Source organism: Artemia franciscana, chromosome 20 (genome assembly GCF_032884065.1).
Source record: "Artemia franciscana chromosome 20, ASM3288406v1, whole genome shotgun sequence".
Lineage (NCBI taxonomy): Eukaryota > Metazoa > Arthropoda > Branchiopoda > Anostraca > Artemiidae > Artemia > Artemia franciscana.
Window position 1 is genome coordinate 26,535,531 of NC_088882.1, and position 24,764 is coordinate 26,560,294.

Here is a 24,764-nt window from a genome sequence, read left to right on the forward strand (position 1 = left end):
GGGAGCTCTGGGGGATTGAATCGTCCCCAAAGACATAGATATTAGGTTTTTTAACTATGCTGAACAAAATGGCTATTTCAAACTTTTGATCCGGTGACTTGGGAAAAAAATTAGTTTGGGAAGGGGCCTAGGTGCCCTCCAATTTTTTTGGTCACTTAAAAAAGCGCACTAGAAAAACTACCGCCAATAAATCAAAACCAAAACAAACAGAAATTACAATAAATAGCCAAGTCGAACTCAAAACTAGCAGAAACTAACATGGATAAGGCTCACAACCCCTATGCCTTCTCAAGGCCAGAACATAATTTGCACTCTAATGAAAAAATACAAAAGAATATGTGTTGTCAGTTTAATATACATATGGTCATATTTATTGTTTAAAATTTCAATAATTTTCTAGTTATTTAAGTTTTCAAAGTAAAAAAAATATAATTTTTTCAGTGAAGTGCAAATTATATTCTGGACTTGAGTAGGCGTAGTGGCTGTGCGTTTTAATCATTTTATTTTCTGCTTGTTTTGAGTTCGACTCGGTTATTTATTGTAATTTCTGTTCGTTTTGGGTTTCATTTATTTATTGATGCTGATTTGTAACGATTTTACGCTGGGTAGATTATTTGATTCTATTTGTTCTTATTTTTGGTATAATGGAGTTCTTTACTTTTCCTTGAAAAACATTAAGAATACATTTTTTAGTAAATTGTCAGTAATGAACGGAAATATATTGGGAGGAAAATATTTCCTTTAGACCTTTTTTTTAAAGAAATGATGAGACTGATGCCTATCAGAATTTGTGAAGGGCGGGACAAATTTTATCCATGAAAATTTAAAAAAGATCATTTTCAAAATTTTTGCTGGTGTCCTAGTAATTACACTGTACTTCAGGGTTATTTTTCTATGTTTTAGATGGGAATCTGAAAAAAATCATACAAACATTTTCTTCCGTGTGTCAGGGTGTTCGGGGTATACATTATCGGAGGGGAGGTTGGAGGGGTACACTGAATGTCATTTTATGTCTGAAATTCCTCTCACAAATGGAAGTTTGGTCTCCTAGTACTGCTTATTAAAACTGAAAACCATAGAAAAAGAGTATAGGGTGATACCGCTTATGTATGCATGCAGTTTTGTAACCTTTTAGCTATGCTGAACAAGTGGATATCTCAAAATATTGATCGAACGGTTTTTGAAAGAAAAGGGACGTTTGAGTGGGGCTGGTTGCCCTTCAATTATTTTGGTCACATAAAAAAGAACACTGTAAACTTTAATTTCCGTTCAAGTGAACCCTCTCCTGATGTTTTAGGACTATTAGTCCGGTACAGTCACCCCTGAGAAAAAGCACATCCGTGATCTTTCTTCTGGTAAAAAATTAAAAATTTTACATTTTTGCAGATAAAAGCTTGAAACCTCTATAGAATAGGAAGTTTTTCGTGCTTGTTAGGTATTTCAATTGCAAACAAGAGAATTGGGTGAATTAATTGAGTATCGGTTCGATATTAGTAGTAAAAGTAAAACCATTAAACAATTCCCAGAGGATGTAGCCCACCCCCCTTACTCCCTACCGACTTCAGTCATCAATCTTTTATCGATTTAACCTATCTAGTTATATTACAAATCTTATTATGAAAAGCACCAAGTCCAATTTTCTTTTTCAATAACTTCTTTTTTTCACTCTGAAAATTATATTTAATGTGTAGCTATTTGCTTTTTTTCAATAACACCATTTCTGATCCATTTGCTGATGTAGAGTGTCTATTCATATCCAGTCCGCTTTCAAAGGTTTTAAGAGAAAAAAAAAATCTAATTTGGAAATGATAGATTATTGAGAAAAAAAATTCCTAAACATAAAGAAAAAGATTGACCTGAGAAAAACTTGTGAAATAGGAAATATAGAACATATTTGCAATTTTGCAATTAACTATGTTCGCTTATGATCTTGATGATAACGCTCTGAGGTCTATATCTGATAGTGCGAAATCGGTAGTTTCGAAGGTGGTATATTTGCATGAATACTAATTTGACACATATTGGGAGGCGTAATGGACCACTTATTTTCTGTTTTTTTTTTTTTTTTTCTATTAGTTAGCTTCCTGTGCGATTTGTTTGATCGAATAATGAATCTATGGGCAATAACGTGAAAAATCACCAGATTTAGAAAAAACCTAGAAATACCTTAACAATCCAGGATATTTAAAAAAAATGAAAAAATCACTAAATGAGAAAAGCATCCCCTAACAGACCTCAAAAATCCCTATTATAGGGGGGAAATCCCTAGAATGGAAACACTGGACATAATGCTATCAATCTCAAGAAAGACACCATATTGTGTTTCGATGCTTCAAACCTTGCAATTACCTATGTTTTGAAATAGATGGCGCTGATGCATCCACTGTTGGGACCATTACATAATGTTCCAATTTGCATTAAAGCGAAAAAATATAATGCACTATGTTTGCTACAATATTTTTCACCACAACTAATGAGATTTCAATATATTAATCTTATTTATAATAGATGTGTTATTCTACATAAGTTACAACTCTTGCTCTAATACTCCTCCCAACGGCTTATTCCTTCGGATACACTATAAAATTATGGAAAACCCCAAAATAACTCGGGGTTTTACTAGTCAAGTAAACTTTTTCTGTGTGTATTTTACTTGGTATGTAATTACTAAATAAATGGGGCTCAGAAAATGGAATTTGAAGTTGGCTGCTCTTCAAATCAGGATCTGAAATCATAAATTATTAAATTTCCCCTCTATTCATAGCATGTTCAAATTTACAAGTTTAAATTCTATCATGCAATTCAGTTTTTTCCCAAAACAAAAAAAAATCTTGAAAAAAATTCGTTCCCTCTTTTGAGAGGGTAATTATTTGACATTATGTGTAAACTGTTAAAAATTTGTTTCATATTAATCATCATTTTAGGTCAAATGCTTGTCAATTGGCTGTTGAGTGAATTGGATGAAGTAAATTATCAGACATTCTCTTGTTCAACTGAAAGTTCGACAGCCCATTATTAATTTCTACACTATGCTTTTGCAGGCTGGGGTTATAAGACCTGTTGAGGATGGTAACATCAACTGGGTGGATATGGACTTCGAGGTATGGAGCTTACTGGTTTCTCATGACCCCGAAATATCTAGTATCTAAAGGTAGCTTGGTTTAATTTTACGTTAATTGCAAAAATAACGAAATATTATAATTGCATTTAATGTGAAAACTTTTTTTCTGTTTTTTAATTCATATTTTTTTTATTTGACAGTGGAACAAGAAATTGAAATAAACCCCAAGAGGAATAGAAAATTGGGCATGGGGTCAGCTATGACCTTTTTTCAGCGGTTGAAAAAATATCGACAAAATGGCGCCCTTAATAAACTAGCAATTACAATGCAAAATAGGCTCTTCAAAACTGCACAATGCCGCTAGACTTTGGCCGCAAGATATTAAAACCGATTTATTTGTAGACAAAAGAACGCTGATAACTGAGGTCCAGGTTTTTCATTAGATCTTAATCATCACGTGTTGTAATTTTGTCAAAATCCTTGGGGAGGGCGGGGGATAAAGTTGGAGCCAATTTTTCCAAATCCAGTGAAAATGACAGAGAAAAAATAAAAATGAGCCATAAAGTACCATAAAGGCGAAGATATACCAAAGAAAACTGACCTATTTCTCTGGATGAAGATGAAAAGACATAATCTTTGTTAATACAAGATTTTTAGTAGAAAATAAATTTTCAGCTGGGAGTGGGGGTAAACTGGGATCTGGAGGAGGCAGTTGCCCCCCCCCCCTGGTCCATAGCAAATTACGCCATTGTTAAACATGTAATATCTCTTGAAACATTATGTTGCATAATTATTGATTCTAAACTCAATACGTAAAACATTAATGTTCCATGCTTATTCATTCTAAACTCAAACGGGAAAAGTGTAGTGGGACAAGTAGCTAACGTGGTTAAGTCATCAGGATATCAGTGTCATCTTCTATTGGGTGACACTTGACATTTTTCCAAGCTTTGGAATAACTCAATAAAGGCAAGGATATACTAAAGGAAACTGACTTGTTTCTGTGGATGCATGAATTATGCAGGCTTATCTTAGTTATTACTAGATTATTAATAGAAAGTAAATTTCAGCTGGGAGGAGGGGGCAAACTAGGGATGGAAGAGGCAGTTGCCCTCCCTCTGGCTCATAGTAAATTACGCCCCTGTTAAACATGTAATATCTTTTGAAACATTATTCAGATAATTTTCACTATCACACGAAATTTTGACTTAATAAATTTCTTACTTGGAATTGACTTTTCTTCCTCGATATTGACTCAAAAGAGAATCTGTAAAAGAGAAATATCAAATTTTAGTCGCGAACTTAAGCACTATTGCTTTTTTTTTAAATAATTAAAAAATTACTTTCTTGAAATCAGATTTTCTTCCTTCATGCTGACTTAAAAGAAAACCTGAAAAGAGAAATTGCAAATATTAATCATAAGCTAAAGCACAATAGTTTTTTCTTTACATAATTGTAAATTGCTAACGTAAAATTGAATTTTCTTCCTCCGTGTTCGCTCAAAAAAAAAGTGAAAAAGAGAAATATTGAATATTAAACCTAAGCTAAACGAAAAGTTTTTTTTTTAAATCTCACCGCGTTTCTACCGCCTCATTTTGTTCTATTTAAAGTCTTAGCATTCTATTGAAAACAATAAGGCTTAAGAAAGCTGGAGATGGTGGTTTAAGAAGGGTTCTATATACAGCGCTTTATTGATGATTATCCACCATTATGGAACTATCCCAGCTCTGGTTGTTATCAAAAGTAACTTCCTTAGAAACCCAGAATGCTAAAGTCTTTCCTATTTGGAAAACACTTTTTAGGTTTTTTGAAATATGTCTTATTTTAGTTCAAAGAAATGTTGCAAGTTAAGGCTTGAGATTTAGCTTAAAATGACATAGTTAGCTAAGATTCAGACTAATTATTTCATTCTGCTAAAGATTTTAACAGTAAAGTTTTGAATAAGTGCAAAGAGGACCTTCGGATGAAAATTTTCAAACTTCAAGATTGGAACCTGGATTTAAAAAAAGGATAGGATAGGTCAACGGTCTGACGTCCAGTCCGACATATTTAAATCATAAAATATTTGCTCTCTTTTGTGGAATAAAAAGATTTAAACCTAAGCATAAAAAAATGTGTTTACTAAGTAGCAATTGCTAAAAGATAGTCTGACGTACCACGTTACACCCGGACTTGACTATTATATTCCTCTGTAAGAGGAGGGATAATATGTTAAAACACTAATGGGGATTGAGTTAAAATTTTAGGCATCTGGAAATGGGTATAAAACATGATGCTGTAAGTATAAAGAAAGCATGAACTACTTTAAATTTCATAGATTAGATAGATTTTTTTTTTTATTCTTAAGTTGTTTGATATTCAGATCGTATGCTCACGAAACAAAAACATGCATTCTCTTATATTCTCTTATTTATTTATAAAAAAAAATGCAGATGTCAGACAAAACTAAAAAGGAATATGGGCGTAATTTTTAATAGCATTTTACTTAGAAGGCAAAACAGCCCCCATTGAAGAGGATATTTTGTACAAAGGATTTAAGCTGTCTAGCAAAATGTCCAAAACGGAACACTACAAGTAAATTCAATTGCAAGCGGAATGCAATTGTTATCAATGGCAAGAAAGACACCGCATTGTTATTCTATGCTTCAAATCTTGAAAAAAATTATCTTTGTTTTAAAATAGATGGCGCTTTTATATTTGCCATGGTCTAACTTGTCTTAAAAGGGAAACATGTAACATGTTGGCTTCAAAATAGAAACTAAATGAAACAAATTTATTTTTCACCACAACTATTGATTTTGAATAGATATATTATTTTATGAATCGATGCGAATAGCGTTTCTTTGTATGAATCATTGTATTTTTTTTTATTGATTATTTGTTTCTAATTTTCAGTTCTCAGTAAAAAAACAATGAAATAAACGAAATATGGGGGAAACACTCCCTAAAAGCCATAGAGTGTCACACCATCGCATTCAGCGTATCAGAGAACCCTACCGTAGAAGTTTCAAGCTCCTATCTACAAAAATGCGGAACTTCGTATTTTTTGCCAGAAGATCTATCACGGGTGCGTGTTTATTTGTTTGTTTTTTCTTTTTGCTTTTTCTCAGGGGTGTTCTATAGACCCAGTAGTCCTAGTATGTCGTGAGAGGTTTCATTATAACGAAAATTAAAAGTTGTAGTGCCCTTTTTAATTGACCGAAGAATTTGGGGACACCTAGGCCACCTCCCACTTTCATTTTTTCCCAAAGTCAACAGATTAAAATTTATAGTTATCCATTTTGTTCAAAATAGTCGAAATATATGATAACTATGTTTTTGGGGATGACTTACTCCCCCATAGTCCCCGGGGGAGGGGCAGAAAATTAAAAACTTTGACCAGTGTTTAAATGCAGTAATGGTAATTGGGAAGTGCACAGACGTTTTCAGGGGCATTATTTTAGTTTTGTGGGTTGAGGGGAATTGGCTACATGGGAGGATTTTCATTGGGGAAGAGAAATCCATGAAGGGGGCGCAGGGTTTTCTAGCATTATTTAAAAAAAAAACAAGAGCTAAAGGCTCATATGACACTTGTAACGAGGCAAGAAGAGTTAAGAGCCAAGAGCTCATATGGTATGAGCGCTAACAAAATTCTAAGAACCAATTGATTGATTTAAGAGGAAAATCAGAGGCTAAATGCCGGTCGGGATTTAAAATAAGAGCTCTGAGTCACGATGTCCTTCTAAATATCAAAATTCATTAAGATCCGATCACCCACTCGCAAGTTATAAATACCTCATTTTTTCTAATTTTTCCTCTCCCATTAGCCGCCCAGATGGTCGGATCTGGGAAAACGACTTTATAAAGTCAATTTGTGCAGCTCCCTGACACGCCTACCAATTTTCATCGTCTTAGCACGTCCAGAAGCACCAAACTCGCCAAAGCACTGAACCCCTCCCCCCAACTCCCCCAAAGAGAGTGAATCCAGTACGATTAAGGCAATCACGTTTCTACGACATTGGCTTATTCTATCCACCCAGCTTCATCCCGATTCCTCCACTCTAAGCTTTTTCCAAGATTTCCGATTTCCCCCTCCAACTCCCCCAATGACAACAGATCTGGTCAGAATTTGAAATTAGAGCTTTGAGACATGAGTTCTTTCTAAATATCAAATTTCATTAAGATCCGGTCACCTGTTCTTAAGTTAAAAATACCTCAATTTTTCTAATTCTTCCAAATTAGCACCCTCCAGCTACTCCAAAGAGAACGGATCCGTTCCAATTATGTCAACGTATCTAGAATTTGTGCTTATTCTTCTCATCAAGTTTCATCCCGATCTCTCCACTATAAGCATTTACCAAGATTTCTGTTTCCCTCCTCCAACCCCATTTGTCCCCGGATCCAATTCGAGCCGAAAATGGAGCATCTGAGACATAAGATCCTTCTATATATCAAATTTCGTTAAGATCCGATCACCTATTTGTAAGATAAAAATACCCCAATTTTCACGTTGTCTAAGAATTGCGGTTTCCCCCTCCAACTCCCCCCAATGTCACGGGATCTGGTCGGAATTTAAAATAAGAGCTTGAAAGCACAAGATCCTTCTAAATGTCAAATTTGGTTAAGATCTGGTCACCGTTCGTAAGCTACAAATACCTCATTTTTCCGAATTACCCCTCCCCCCTCCAAGTCCACCAAAGAGAGCGAATTCGGTCCGGTTATGTCAGTCACGTATCTTAGACTCGTTTTTATTCTCCCCATCCAGTTTTATCCTGATCTCTCCACTTCAAGTATTTTTTAAGATTTCCGCCCCCCCCAGCTGCCCCCCCCCAAATGATACTGGATCCGGTTGAGATTTAAAATAAAAGATCTGAGTTACGAGGTCCTTCTAAATATTAAGTTTCATGAAGTTCTGATCACTCCTTCGTAAGTTAAAAATACGTCATTTTTTTCTAATTTTTCAGAATTAACCCTCCCCTCCCCCAATAGATCGGATCCGTTCCAATTATGTTTATCACGTATCTAAGACTTCTGCTTATTTTTCCCACCAAGTTTCATCCCGATCCCTCCACTCTAAGCGTTTTCCATGATTTTAGCCCCCCCCCCAAATTCCCCCCAATGTCACCAGATCCTGTCGGGGTTTAAAATAAGATTTTTCAGACACGATATCCTTCTAAATATCGAATTTCATTGAGATCCGATCACCCGTTCGTAAGTTAAAAATACCTCATTTTTTTTAATTTTTCAGAATTATCCCCCCACCCAACTACCCCGAAGAGAGCGGATCCGTTCCGGTTATGTCAATCATGTATCTAGGACTTTTGCTTATTTTTCCCACTAAGTTTCATCCTGATCCCTCCACTTTGAGTGTTTTCAAAGATTTTAGGTTTTCCCCTCCAACCCCCCCCCCCCCCCCTGTGTCACCATATCCGGTCAGGATTTAAAATAAGAGCTCTGAGACACGATATTCTTCCAAACATCAAATTTCATTAATATCCGATTAACCGTTCGTAAGTAAAAAATACTTCATTTTTCTATTTTTTCCGAATTAACCGACCCTCCACTCCCCTCCAGATGGTCAAATCGGGAAAATGACTATATCTAATTTAATCTGGTCCGGTCCCTAATACGCCTGCCAAATTTCATCGTCCTAGCTTACCTGTAAGTGCCCTAAAGTAGCAAAACCGGGACCGACAGACAGACCGACAGAATTTGCGATTGCTATATGTCACTTGGCTAATACCAAGTGCCATAAAACAATGAAAAAATACAGACGAAGAAATTTTTTAAACTGAAAGTAAAGAGCAGCATTAAAGCTTAAAATGAACAGAAATTATTACGCATATAAGGGGGCTCGTCTCCTCCTAAATACCTCGCTTTTTACCCTAGAGCATTTTTAGTAATTTCAACTATTTATTCTACGGCCTTTATGATTCAGGGGTCATTCTTAAAGAATTGGGTCAAAATTTAAGCTTTAGTATAAACAGCGAGGTATTAACAAGGGGCCAAGCCCCTTGGCCCCCAAAAGCCCCAAGCCGCTTTGGAATAAACAATTTATTCCAAATCTTTCCAAACAAATTTGTTCCTCAATATTGTAATTTTTAATTCTATCAAGATAATTAATTTTTAATTGTACCAAACAAATATAGAATTGTTCCTCAACATCTTTACTGTCGTTTCAATGTCTATTTCTGGCATCTCAGTATATATCTAACTTTTTTTTAAGTACCAATATTTCAGTAAAAACATGGTTTTGACCCGGCATTGGAGCAATTGAAGTGTTTTGGCACCCTAGGCGAGGTCAAAAGTGTTAAAAATACCATTTGTGAATGTATAATTGAAAAAAAAGGGAAATGGGGTACCAACTGACGGACTTTTCCCATTCCACCTTTTAAAGCTGTTGAGGTTTTAGTTCTTTATTTTATTCACTGCTCACGAAATTATGAACTCTTTTATATTTTTAGTTAAAAATCACTTTCGAAGGAATTAAAGGGTATGAGTTGTACGGGACACTAATCTTACTCGGACCTGAATCTTCCGAAAATTTTTGGTGAAAATTTTCCTAAAACAAAAAATTTTCATGAAGTAAACACTTTTGCCTCCCCTACTCCATAATTTTTTATGCTTTTGCTTTTAGAGAACTCACGTTGTGCACAGGAAACGTGCTTTAGCTTAGGGGAATTTGAGCTCTGACGCAAGCATTAATTTGGCCTATTTACGCTAAAGTTTGACTCTTTCTCTTAACTCTATTTCTAAAACAGTAAGAAACTTTAGCGTAAATAGCGGGGCGTTGAGGAGGAAAAGCCCCTTTCATATACAGAGTAATTTCTGTTCGTTTTAAGAAACTAATCTGAAACTTGTCCCTGGCAATTAGTTACTACTTTTTGTTCAAAATGACTCGAAAGAATATTGAATTGAAAGTTTTTTTCGATTTTTAAATAAACCGGCCGATTTTTGCTTAAAAAGTTTTATGCCTTTTCAGCTATTTTCAACAAAAGTATTTTGTAATACTTCCATTAATAGCTTTAATATCTGTACTTTTTGGCTTCATAATTAAGAGCAAATAAATTGCTTGTTTCTGTTTTATTGACTCAAACCCTCAATCTTGAATAGTCAAGCATAAAACGGGTTTAAAATAAGCATTTGGAATTTTTTTTTGTTTGAAAGCTTTTAACTTCAGTTTTTATTGCAGAATAAACACGGCTGTTTGAATTGCGCCATATCCAGCTGATATATCAGCAAAAATATTTTGCACAGCTTCTCTTTTAATAGTGTTTTATATCTCCTTTTTTATTTTAGTATGCATAGTATATGATTTTTTTTCATTCCTATATTTGTGGTCCAAGGTATTGTCAGATATTTGTCACTAGTCCTTTATCAAGGTTTTAGTCTACTAATGAACCTTCTTCTGAAAGAGCTAACGGAAAGACTTTTTGGGATAACTTCTCCAGGAAGATTATTCTAGATCAAAGTCCAACGTCTGATGAATCTAATTAGTATTTTTTTTTAATTACTTATTCTTTTGTTTCTTTATTTTGTTTTGAATTATTTAACTTGAACTTTTAGATAATGGAGCAAATGAGCTCATATGCTCCAGTGCAGTCTCCAGGACCTTCGCCACTATATCTTGCCTCTGTTACTTTAAGTGTAGGGACTTCACGGAAAAGTCCAATGTCACAAACTGCCATTCATTCATCTCTGACTCAACACTCCCAGCACAAATACATGAGCAGATTTCACACAAATATCTTTCAATTGTGGATCCAAGTATTGTTGGCTCACCAGTGCAAGTTGTACAAAACAATGTGAAAATGTAAATTGCCAAATGTCAGAAGGTAAATGTCTATAAAATGGATGGTCATCTACCTCAGACGTAAACTTTGACAACAGTGAATGAGCCTCCTTTTGAACAGGTGCTCCCTTAGCCTCCTTCAGTTGAATGTAGTTCTAAAATATCTGTGAGTCGTAAAGTGAATACGGAAAACTAAGTTGAAGAAGTTCAAAAACCTGTTGTGTACAGTGCTAGTGAGCAAATCCAAATTTTAAATGATACAAAAACACCTAATAAAGGGCCTCAAAAAATACAAAAAATAAAAACCAAAAAACAAACTTCAAAAGGACAAAGGATAAACCTCACGAAAATAATGTAGATGGTGTTAGTGGTGGTTCTATTTTGGTTGAAGAAATCCTGTTAGAGAAATCTCGCAAAGTAGTTGTTGATGGTGATAGAGTTGTGTAAATTGTAGAGAAGGGAAAATCTAGTGTAAAGAGTGTAAAAGTATGATAATTGGATTAAACTGCCAACAGACTAAGGATATTGGAATCATGAAGACAACAATCAAGCTCAGGAAACCATCGCTTGAGGTAATTTTTTTTTGGTTTTATGAGTAGTTTTGACTTTGTTCATTTATGTTGAATTATTTTATCACTCTTTTATTTAACATTTTATATTAATTTATTATAATATTGTCAATTTATATCATTAATTTGTATATATATATATATATATATATATATATATATATATATATATATATATATATATATATATATATATATATATATATATATATATATTTATTTATATATATTTATATAATGCTATAAATATTATTTATATTATTTTGTTATCATTCATATTATTTTATTTATTTAATTCCATTAAAAACAGTAAGTATTCACTACTTAATCATTGCTTAAGACTTATACAGTATAGTAAACTATAGGCCTATTCATAAACAAACAAGGTCAAAGTGATTTGGTTTTTCTAGTTAAAGTGTAATACGTTAACATATGCTTTTATCAGGATATACCTAGACTTGTGTTCCTCCCCTCATTGGTCTTTGAATCTAGTTAATCTAAAGAACCTATAGATCTGATCAGGTATAGATCTGAATACGGATTGTTTTCCCATGGACCATTATATGTTGCATGTTCAAGAGTCGGTAAACCTGACAATCTATTTATATGCACAGACAATGGGACAGCAAAGAATGTTGTATATTCGCAAGTTTTACGTAGTTAAAACCATATATATATATATATATATATATATATATATATATATATATATATATATATATATATATATATATATATATATATATATATATATATCTATATTCACAGATGAGACATAGGGACACAACTACAATGGCGCGTAACTAATATGGCGCGTAACGACTTACGCGCGCGGGGGGGCTTGGGGGGGGCGCGAAGCGCCCCCACCAACTAGGTGTTGGGGTGGCGCGAAGCGCCACCAACAGCTAGTAATGCTATAAATATTATTTATATTATTTTGTTATCATGCATATTATTTTATTTATTTAATTCCATTAAAAACAGTAAGTATTCACTACTTAATCATTGCTTAAGGCTTATACAGTATAGTAAACTATAGGCCTATTCATAAACAAACAAGGTCAAAGTGATTTGGTTTGTCTAGTTAAAGTGTAATACGTTAACATATGCTTTTATCAGGATATACCTAGACTTGTGTTCCTCCCCTCATTGGTCTTTGAATCTAGTTAATCTAAAGAACCTTCCTCCCAAAAACAACACTGAAGTTTTAAGTCAAATATATTTATGAGATTCACTTACCAGAGGGGGGGGGGTCTTGCAAATTTCCTCATGGATTTATGCAGTAAAATGGAGAGAGAAACTCTATCCTAATGTTCTGTCTCACAAAATACCCTGTCCTAATCTATTTAATCCTGCCTGCATGTTGGGAGCTAAAAACTTACAATATGAGTAAAAAAAAAATAGATTTTATTCTTTAACGAGATCTATCAGAGATCCAGTAATCATAACCAAGGATGTAGTTTTGTAATGCAATTGTTGACGCAATTCAACAAGAATATAACTGGATTTAATGTTTAAAAAAGTGATAATTAATGACTATTAGTTATTGTTATGACTTGTTTTAATTGATTTGTTTCTTAATTAATGTTATTATTTATAATTAATTAATTAATTAATTTAATTAATTGTTTCTAGTCTTACAGTGCCTTAATTCTCATTGAAGAGACCGCTGTGTATACCCTTGTTTTATCATAACAGCGTTTCTCTGGAATCAGCCGAGATGGTTTTCCCCTTCATCTGATAGAGGGTGCAGGATAAACCATCAGTTTTGGCTTACCACTCTCTTTGTTTTTTATTATACTTTTAATTTTCTTACATTAACAATATCTTTTTTGGGGGAGGGCGTAAAACCTAAGGGGAGATGAACCGTGTACCTCCTCTTTTTTCTTTTACTAACTTTTCTAATTTCCTTGTAGATTCTTTTTTTTTCTGTTTGACGAATCCAAGTATAAACTAAATACATTGAAAATTATAAATTAGAATACAAGAGAAGGGAGGTTCAATTCAACCCGATACCTCAATTCTAGTATAATTTCTGATTCCGATAATATTTATATTTTTCATAATTTTTCTAAACAATATTAGACTCCTTTAAAGAAAGGAGCAACAATAAAAAAACAGAAATCATTCCACATATGAAGGGGTTGCCCCCCACCTTGATACCTTGATCTTTACGCTAAAGTTTTCAACACTGAATAACTTGTTTTATTTTCTAATCGCTAGAATGGCTCAAATAAATTAGATTCATATGCTAACAAACGAAAAGTTGATAGGCTGACGACATAAATATATAATTTTTGGTAATCTTAACTTATATTATTGACAAAACAAGGAGCATTACTACTATTAATGTGTCTTTTTGGTCGATTCGATGAAAAATATATTAAATAGGTGTTTTTATTTTGATTTATGTTAAATATTAAATGAAAAATAAAGTTTTTTAACTAAAAGTAAGGAGTGACATTAAAACTTAAAACGAATAGAAATTACTCCGTATATGAAAAGGGCTTTTTCTCCTCGACGCCCCGCTCTTTACGCTACAGTTTGACTCTTTCTCTTAACTCTACTTTTTAAAACAGTAAAAAACTTTAACAGAAAGAGCGGGACGTTGAGGAAGGAAAGCTTGGTATTACGAGGAGTAAAATCCTCATATGCGTAATAATTTCTGTTCCTTTCAAGTTTTAATGATGCTCCTTACTTTCAGTTGAAAAAACTTTTCACGTTTATTTTTTAATTGTTTTTTTTTTTAATAATGCTAGAATGTCTTGCATGTCTGTCTTTGAAATTGAATGTCTTCATTGAAATTCTCTTCCCCCATGAAAAATTCCTCCATGGAAAGATCCTTCCACGTAACCCCTCCCTCCATCAACTTCTCCTCCCGCCCGCCATTGTATGGGGGGTGTTTCCCCTTATTTTCCAAAATAAGTAAAATTTTCTCAGGCTCGTAACTTTTGATGACAGAGACTAAATTTGATGAAACTTATATATTAAAAATCAGCATTAAAATGTGATTCTTTTGATGTAACTATTGGTATCAAAATTCTATTTTTTAGAGTTTTCGTTACTATTGAGCCGGGACGCTCCTTACTTCAGTTCGTTACCACGAACTGTTTGGAAGAAAATTTCCCCAACAATTAAACTTAAAACAAGCAGAAATTATTCGGCATAGGGGGGCTTAACTTTTTGTAAATTCTTTATTAGAGACTGCTCAAACACAAGGACCGTGGTAGTTTTATAGAACATTAAGATTTTAGTATAAAGACCGAAGGTTGAGGAGGGGCAGACTCCCTCATATTTTGGTAGTTTTAGCTAGCTCCCAAGTCCCCCTCACTTTTTTGGAGTGAGCATTATCTGTTTAGCTAACAGGGGTATCACGAAGAGGCTATCTTCGCTCATGTCGCCTGGTTTTGCTAAAATTACCTTTTTCTATGCCAAAATAGAACTGGGAAGATGTTCTTTTTCTCTCTCTCTCTAAACATATATATAAATATCCCATTTTGAGGCAAAAAGACCATCTTCAAGAAAAATAAAACACAATGTAAAAACTAACTTACAAAAAATTTAAAACTAGCTTAAGGAATAAGTAATTTTGATATTCAGAAAATGAGAATTTTCCAAACTGCAATCCTGTAAATTTCTTTGAAGCTGAAAAGAATATTGTTTTTTGAAAGCATATCAGCATCTAAATTAGAAAATTCTTATAAAACCTTTGAGCTCCCCAGAAGGATTTTGGAGCCTTTTATTTCCTAGTTCTCTCATAGCTGAGCACACAATTTTGATCCTTTCTTCTGCCTAAAAGGAATTGTAAACAATATTTAAGTATACTTACCTTGTCCCTTTAAGTATACTGACCTCATTTTTTAGGCGCTGAATTTGTAGAGATTGAGCTTTAATTGTTTCTTCCATCTGTTGATTTTCCCGCAAAAGATCTAAAACTTGCTTCTCCAAAATAAGTTTCTCAGATTTTTTTTTGTCCCTTAATTTTTTTGCAGCCTTTCGATTTTGAATCAATCTTTTCGTGTCTTTGTCCATTTTGTCCATTTTACTTTTTTTCTTTTTCGTGTCTTCTTTGTCCATTTGACTGTTTTTCTTTTTCTTCTTCTGTGCCAAATTTTCCTGTTTTGTCCGTTTGCCATCTCCTTCATATTTTTCAACTATTGCTGATCCACTATCTTGTATCTCGTAACCGTATCTTGGATTTTCTTTAAACGCTTGCAATTCAGTGAATTCCTTTGAAGAAGCTTCATCGCTGATTTGGGGTGAGATTTCATTTAAAAATGCATCAATATTGTGGCACGTATCTTCTATCTCGTAACTATATTCATTAAACACTTGCAATTCAATGAAGTCCTTTGAAGAAGCTTCATCACTGATTTGAGGTGAAATTTCATTTAAAAATGCATCAATATCATCAAAAGGCATTTCTAATTCAAAACTTGGATCCATGCTAATATCTATTGTGTTGTTGCTTGGTGTAAGTTAGTTTCACAACTAGAAGGTTTTGACGAATTTCATTTCGTTATATACACAAACCGCATAGCTCTTACATATTTGCACCAATCGATGCAGAGAGAACCGATGACGTATGATCTTGGGATTTTACAATCGCTATGTTCACGTTCATGTTGCGTGTTCCATTTCACGGTTGTACAGCCCAATTCGTCTGTGTTTCTTGACTGTAAGAGCCTCACGCAACAGCGCTATTTTAATTATGGTTGTAATTAAAATCTTGGGGTCTACAATACTACCTACGTGATAACACAGTATGCATTTAACTTCTGTAATGGCGATTAACAACAGTATGATTCAAATTATTAGATATATATTCAGCCATCAAAATATATGGCTGAAACCAAAAAATCAGTGGGGTTCAACCTAGCAATTAAACTCAAATAAATACCAGAGGAACAATCTTTTTAGCGAATTGTACTTATTTATCTATTTCGGCAGTTTATTTTATTTATTTAGTCCTATTTTTTAGAACCTCTTTAAAGCACAAAACAAATTAAGTGTTTTGTATGCAAAACAAATTTGAATATAAGGAAATAATAAATTCATTGACAAATGAGAACACGTGATAACGATGAAAACGTGTCTTTGGCAATAACACCAAAAGATTTTAACCGTTGGGAACATTTCCAAAAAGATGAATTGGATCATCAAAACAAGTGTACCTGAGAGAAGATCACAGGTGTCGCAGGATATAAACAAACATATGATTAAAATCAACTTATTGCTATGCAGCCAGAATAAATAGTTCAATATAGAAAGGTTGAGTAATTAGATGGCTATGAAAAAATGATTAAACAATGAAAAAAAATGCATAGAATTATTCAGACAATAGGGCAAAGTAATAAAAAAAAAATGTAGTTAATGATTTAATGAAGACTAAATTAGAATCATTGTCAAGTTGTTCCAAAAGGGTAGTATTTGGTCCAAGGGGTGGGAAGTCAGACTGTCGGAACATACATGGTTCATCTAAACTCCTCTCCAAATTAGAATCATTGCAAAGTTGTTCCAAAATGGTAGCATTTGGTCCAAGGGTCCCTTTTAATATCTGATTGATAAATTTCATTTCTCGGATCTCGCCATTTCAAGTGTTTTGGGGGTTATCAATATCATTCAACTGTGAATAATACACGGCTTGTCCTTTGTTTTGTGAGTTGTGTGACAGTCTTTGTTAAATCTCTTTTTGTGGCTTCCAGAATATATTGTTTTGTCAAGCCATCCGTATACCACAAAAGAAATTGGTCTAACGCGTCCTATTCTCTTAGTTCCAGGTTTCCTTTCTCTCCTGAGAATTCTTGGGAAAATTCTATTTGAAAAAAGAGATATCATTTATATAATATCCTCAAGAAGGCTTATGCCAGCTTGCCTCTGACTTAAATTATCTATATTGGTCTTTCTTCTACAGTTTGCCATGGCAACTTGATTTTCATTCAAAAAGATAACAGAGATTTTCCGAGGAAAATCTCCCCACAAAAAGCTTCTTCATACTGTTCCAACCCCGCTGATAATTTCCTTTGGATAATTCTCGTGGAACATCTCCACATGTAAAATTGAGTCGACAGAGAGAAAGTTAAACAAATGTAAAGAATCTTTCAAAACATACCTCTTGACAGAAAACTATCCCTGTGAAAAATACCCCCCTCCAAAAATGTCTGTATGCTTCCTAATAAAGAAAAACTATGCGTAAACAAGTGTGCAAATTTCATAAAATATACCCCTCTTCCTAGGGGCTGTGAGGGGTCATGTTATCCTCAAAGGCGTAGCTATTGGACCTTTCAACTATGCTCAACAAAGCGGCTATCCTACAGTTTTGATAGAACAACTTTTGGGTGGGGTAGGGCCATAGGAGCAGGGCCTGTTGACCATCTAGCTTTTTGGTCACTCTAGAAGAACACTAGAAATTTTGTTTAATGAGCCCTCTCCTGGTATTCTAGCATCATTTGTTCAATTCGATCACCCCTGGGAAAAATACAAATAAACACGCATCCGTGATCTTTCTTCTGGTAAAAAATACAAATGTCTCATTTTTGCCAATGACAGCTTGAAACCTCTACAGTAGGAATTTGTAAAACGCTAGTAATAATAAGTTCATAGCTTGTAGCCCTTCCCCTGAGGACTCTGGGGGGTAAAGTCGTCTTGAAAGGGGTAGCTATTAGATCTTTTGATTATGCTGAACAACATAGCTACTTTAAAATTTTGATCAGGTGATCTTAGGGAAAATGGGGCACGGGAGGGGGTTAGCTGTCTTCGAATGTTTTTGATCACTTGAACGGGGTACTAGAACTTAATCATATGAGCCCTGTCCCGATCCTCTAGTATACTAGTTTGACACAATCACTCCTGAAAAAAAAAACTTGCATTCGTGATCTTTTTCTCGCTAAAAATACAAAATTCGATATTTTTGTATAGAGGATCATGAAACCTCGACAGTACGGTTCTCTGATATGCTGAATCTGGTGATGTGATTTTCGTGGATATCGCTTGATGTTTTGGGTGTATTTCTCCTCCTTTTTGAAATTTGGGGAAATTATCTCAGGCACGTAACTTCTAGCAGGTAATGTTAAATTTCATGAGTTTTATATATTTTGAATAAGCATCAAAATAGAAACAGTAACTAATTAGTTAAATTAACTTTCTTTTTTTCACTCTGCCCTATTGTCTGAATAATTGTATGGAGCCTTTTCATTGTATGCATGAGTCATTCGCATGAAGTCATTTTTTATCAAACAGTTCGTGGTAACGAACTGTAGTAACGAGCGACCCGGCTCAATAGTAAACGAAACTCTAAATAACGGAAATTTGATGCTAAAATATACATCAAAAGAATCAGATTTTCATGCTGATTTTAAATATATAAGTTTCATCAAATTTAGTCTTTGTCATCAAAAGTTACGAGCCTGAAAAAATTTGCCTTATTTTAGAAAATAGGGTAAAACACCCCCTAAAAGTCACAGAATCTTAACGAAAATCACACCATCGCATTCGGCGTATCAGAAAACCCTATAGCAAAATTTTCAAACTCCTATCAACAAAAATGTGGAATTTCATATTTTTTGCCAGAAGACAAATCACGGGTGCGTGTTTATTTGTTTGTTTGCTTTTGTTTTTTTTTCCCAGGGGTCATCGTATCGACCAAGTGGTCCTAGAATGTCGCAAGAGGGCTCATTCTAACGGTAACGAAAGTTCTAGTACCCTTTTTAAGTGACCAAAAAAATTGGAGGGCACCTACCCCCCCCCCCCTCCCACGCTCATTTTTTTTCCAAAGTCAACAGATCAAAATTTTGAGATAGCCATTTTGTTCCGCATAGTCAAAAACCATAATAACTATGTCTTTGGGAATGACTTACTCCCCCACATTCCCTGGGGGAGGGGCTGCAAGTTACAAACTTCGACCAGTGTTTACATATAATAATGGTTATTGGCAAGTGTACAGTCGTTTTCAGGGGATTTTTTGTTTGTTTTGGGGGTGGGGTTGAGGGGAGGGGGCTATGTGGGAGGATCTTTCCTTGGAGAAATATGTCATGAGAGAACAGAAATTCAATGAAAAGGGCGCAGAATTTTCTAAAATTACTATAAAAAAAAACAATGAAAAAATAAACATGGAAAAGTTTTTTTCAATTGAAAGTAAAGAGTAGCATTGAAACTTAAAACGAACAGAGATTATTACCCATATAAGGGGTTCTAAAAATACTTTAGCATAAAGAGTTAGGTATTTATGAGGAGATAAATACCTCGCTCTTTATGCTATAGTATTTTTAGTAATTTCAACTATTTATTCTACGGCCTTTCTGATTCAGGGGTCATTCTTAAAGAATTGGGACAAAACTTAAGATTTAGTGTGAAGAGCGAGGTATTAACAAGGGGACAAACTCCCTAATATATATAATCAAAAATATAAGAATATAAAAGTTTGTTACGTAAGTTAATTCTTAAGTTACGTATATTTTTTACTAATAAAAACGTTCGTTAAAAATTAAAAGTTCTAGTTGTCTTTATAAGTAACCGAAAAAATTGGAGGGCAACTAGGCCCCCTTCCCCACCCCTTATTTCTCAAAATCGTCTGATCAAAACTAAGAGAAAGCCATTTAGCCAAAAAAAGAATTAATAGCAAATTTCATTTTAATAATTTATGTACGGAGAGCCAAAATCAGACATGCATTAATTAAAAAACTTTCAGAAATTAAATAAAAAAAAGTTTTTTGAAATGAAAGTAAGGAGCGACATTAAAACTTAAAACGAACAGAAATTACTCCTTATATGAAAGGGGCTTTTCCTCCTCGACACCCCGCTCCTTGCGCTAAAGGTTGACTCTTTCTCGCAACTCTACTTTTTAAAACAATAAAAAACTTTATTTTAATTTGCTAGAAACGATGACGATTTGCAAATCCGTTTCCAAGCTTTGTAAATCCTGCAAGTTGTAGAAATTTTCATACAAATAGATCATAGTCAATGTAAATAGTCACTGCAGTAAAAAGGGTAAATGGGAGAGAAGGCCTTATACAGTCTAGGTTATACCGAAAATTTTCTTTTTTCAAATTGGCATTAGGCAGCTTGTGAGGTGGTTTGGGGGAGACATTTGCCCTGGCCGCAGAAATTTTAGGGGTACAAAATTTACTATTTAACCCTGTCGCTCCTTATGTACAGCTTGCTGCTACCAACTGTTTACCGTATTTTTCAGGGGAATCTTTCGATAGTGTTAACATGATAGTGTTAATTTAACAGCTGTTAATGAACTGGTTCAAAAAGGGTTTGTCTATGTTTTTAGGTTATTTTAGCTAGCTTCCAAGTCCCCCTCACTTACTGTGAAGTGAGTATTATCTGCTCAGCCGACAGGGGTATCATGGAGGGGCTACCTCCACTCATGTGGCCTGGTTTTGCTAAAATTACCTTTTTATGGGCCAAAAAAGAATTGAGAAAAATGTCCTTTTTCTCTATATATCCAAAGTTAGGCAAAAAGAACATTTTTTAAGAACAAAGAGCATATTAACAAAAATTAACTTAAAAAGAATTCAAAACTAGCCTATGGAATAATTAATTTTGATAGTCAGAAAACGAGAATTTTCTAAACTGCAATCCTATAAATTTCTTTGAAGTTGAAAAGAATTTTGTTTTTTATAAGCATATCAGCATCCAAAGCAGAAAATTCCAGAAAAAGACCTATTGTTCCAAAAAGATAGTATTTGGTCCAAGAGGTGGGAAGTCAGACTGTCGGAACATACATGGTTCATCTGAACTCCTCTCCAAATTAGAATCATTGCCAAGTTGTTCCAAAATGGTAGTATTTTGTCCAAGGGGTGGGAAGTCAGACTGTCGGAACATACATGGTTCATCTAAACTCCTCTCCAAATTGGAATCATTGCCGAGTTGTTCCAAAATGGTAGTATTTGGTCCAAATAGTTGTGGAGAAAAGTGGAAGTCATGGCCAATTGTAGAAAAAAGCCAAGACAGATTGTTGAATTAAGTGGGCAGCCCAGTCAAGGGTAAATTTTATCTCTACTTGCCAATATTTCGGGGACTTTTGCACCAAGCCACTTTTGGATCAAAATTGGTTTCTGGGGAGAGCATTAAGGGGCCCAGTTAAATCGAAGTCTGATGGACGATGGCAGGGCATTTGGGGTGATTTGAAAGGGTCTCCTATCCCAGTTTGAACTGTTTCTGGATTTAGCAGTACCACACGTGGACGTCCACTGTTATAGGGAAAAGTAACATGTTGAGTTCACGATTTGTTGAAATCTTCCTAGGGGATGTGGGAGGTGATGTTATCCTCAAAGGCGTAGCTATTGGACCTTTCAACTATACTCAACTAATTGGCTATCCCACATTTTTTTTTTTTTGCAATTGTACTTGAAACCTCTAAAGTAGGGTTATGTGAAATGCTGAAACTGATGGCGTGGTTTTCATTGACTTTTTTGAGTTTGGGGCGGTGGGGGGATATACCCCCTTTTTGGAAATTAGGCAAATTTTCCCAGGCTTGTAGTTTTTTAAGGGTAACGTTAAAATTAACGAATATTATATATTCGGAATTAGTATAACAAGTGGACTCTTTTGATACATGTATTGATAATTAAACTGTTTTTTAGGGGTGAGGTAACTATTTAACCCTGTCGCTCCTTATGTACAGCTTGCTGCTACCAACTGTTTACCGTATTTTTCAGGGGAATCTTTTGCCTGATTTATGATTTTCGTCCGTTAAGTTTTACCAATAGAAGTTTTAACTAAACAACGATAGTGTTAATTTAACAGCTGTTAATGAAGGGGTTCAAAAAGGGTTTGTCTATGTTTTTAGGTTATTTTAGCTAGCTTCCAAGTCCCCCTCACTTACTGTGAAGTGAGTATTATCTGCTCAGCCGACAGGGGTATCATGGAGGGGCTACCTCCACTCATGTGGCCTGGTTTTGCTAAAATTACCTTTTTATGGGCCAAAAAAGAATTGAGAAAAATGTTCTTTTTCTCTATATATCCAAAGTTAGGCAAAAAGAACATTTTTTAAGAACAAAGAGCATATTAACAAAAATTAACTTAAAAAGAATTCAAAACTAGCCTATGGAATAATTAATTTTGATAGTCAGAAAACGAGAATTTTCTAAACTGCAATCCTATAAATTTCTTTGAAGTTGAAAAGAATTTTGTCTTTTATAAGCATATCAGCATCTAAAGCAGAAAATTCCAGAAAAAGACCTATTGTTCCAAAAAGATAGTATTTGGTCCAAGGGGTGGGAAGTCAGACTGTCGGAACATACATGGTTCATCTAAACTCCTCTCCAAATTAGAATCATTGCCAAGTTGTTCCAAAATGGTAGTAGTTGGTCCAAGGGGTGGGAAGTCAGTTGTTGGTCCAAGGGAAAATTGTCAAGTTGTTCCAAAAGGGTAGTATTTGGTCCAAGGGGTAGGAAGTCAGACTGTCGGAACATACACGGTTCATCTAAACTCCTCTCCAAAGTAGAGTCGTCGCCAAGTTGTTCCAAAAAGGTAGTATTTGGTCCAAAGGGTGGAAAGTCACAATAAAAAGGTATTTCTAATTTAAAACTTGGATCCATGCTAATATCTATTGTGTTGTTGCTTGGTGTAAGTTAGTTTCACAACTAGATAGTTTTGACGAATTCATTTCGTTATATACACAAACCGCATAGCTCTTACATATTTGCACCAATCGATGCAGAGAGAACCGATGACGTATGATCTTTGGATTTTACAATCGCTATGTTCACATTCATGTTGCGTGTTCCGTTTCACGGTTGTACAGCCCAATTCGTCTGTGTTTCTTGACTGTAAGAGCCTCACGTAACAGCGCTATTTTAATTATGGTTGTAATTAAATTTTGCGGTTTACAATATTACCTACGTGATAACACAGTATGCATTTAACTTCTGTAATGGCGATTAACAACAGTATGATTCAAATTATTAGATATATATTCAGCCATCAAAATATATGGCTGAAACCAAAAAATCAGCGTGGTTCAACCCGGCAATTAGGCTCAAATAAATACCAGAGAACATTCTTTTTGCGAATTGTACTTATTTATCTATTTCGGCAGTTTATTATATTTATTTAGTCCTATTTTTTAGAACCTCTTTAAAGTACAAAACAAATTAAGTGTTTTGTATGCAAAACAAATTTGAATATAAGGAAATAATAAACTCATTGACAAATAAAAACACGTGATAACGATGAAAACGTGAAAACTATAAAAACGTGATGAAAAGTTTTTTTAACTGAAAGTAAAGAGCGACATTAAAACTTAAAACGAACAGAAATTACTTCGTATATGAAAGGGGCTGCTTCCTCATCAACGCCCCGCTCTTTACGCTAAAGTTTGACTCTTTCTCTCAACTCTTCTTTTTAAACAGTTAAAAAACTTTAGCGTAAAGAGCAATATATATATATATATATATATATATATATATATATATATATATATATATATATATATATATATATATATATATATATATATTATAGTTCAAAGAACCTATTTTTATTGTATTGTAATCGTTTTCTAAATAGTGTCGGGAAATCCAGCCCCCCATCCATGGAAAAATCCCTTTCCTCACCACAAATTTCTCCTTGAAAAGATTCTCCCTGTAACTTAAATATATTATATTTGCGGAACTAATTTTGTAAGGCATAGTAACAGAACGGCCAAAGAAGACGAAACTTTTCTTATGAAGATGAAAGTCACAAGTTAAGCGATTTTCAAACGACCGAAATGAATGAAAGAAAATATTTTGTTTAAAAAAACTTGTGTTTTTTTTTTCAATTTAACAACAACCACAAGCCAAAGACATTTCACATTATTATCAAATAAAAATCATAGTTATAAGGCTGCATAAGAAAAATTAAATGCTAAGATTGGCAAGAAAACAACACGAACAAATTATTGCTTATATCCACCAGAGTTCTTTATTTAACAATAAAATTCATAAACCAAAAAATTATTTCAAGACAATGTCCCCCACTAGGCTCCATGGCCGGGAAAGAACAGGGCAGAAAAAAATACCAACACAAAAAAAAATATATATAAAGAAAATCCAAAAACAAAGATGAGTCGCCCACCTTAATAATCCCCAAAAATGACAAGCTAGGCAAGGGGTAGCACATGATTTCACTAACTCAATTAAATATCCAACTCAATCCAGAGACATCAACTCCGAGGGAAACCGGAATGAAAAAACAAACAAAAACAAACAAACAAAATTATTTACTAGCTAGAAAATCTCTAACATACTTTTTGAACATACCAAACGAGTGGCAGATTCGTACGAACTCTGGGAGCGTGTTCCAGATCCTGTTGCAAGCTGTCAGAGGGTTGAAGTCAGATTTCACCGATGCAGTGTGAAGAACAAGTAACTTG

The 24,764-nt window shown here is 34.2% G+C and overlaps 1 protein-coding gene across 23 annotated transcripts in view; it reads left to right on the top strand.

Annotated features, from left to right (window-relative positions):
- LOC136039967 (uncharacterized) overlaps positions 1 to 24,764 on the top strand; it is a 146,916-nt gene that overhangs the window by 27,597 nt on the left and 94,555 nt on the right. For 14 of the 23 annotated variants that reach the window (XR_010620605.1, XR_010620606.1, XR_010620603.1 and 11 more), the window contains 3 exons: positions 2,925 to 3,151; positions 5,957 to 6,128; positions 10,607 to 11,404. Coding sequence is in view for 13 of the 23 variants with exons in the window: in XM_065724004.1 (XP_065580076.1) it covers positions 11,321 to 11,404 (84 nt within the window). In the remaining 10 variants the exon portion in view is untranslated. The remainder of the gene's footprint in view (positions 1 to 2,924; positions 3,152 to 5,956; positions 6,129 to 10,606; positions 11,405 to 24,764) is intronic. The other 9 variants (XM_065724009.1, XM_065724014.1, XM_065724006.1 and 6 more) reach the window with 8 other exon arrangements.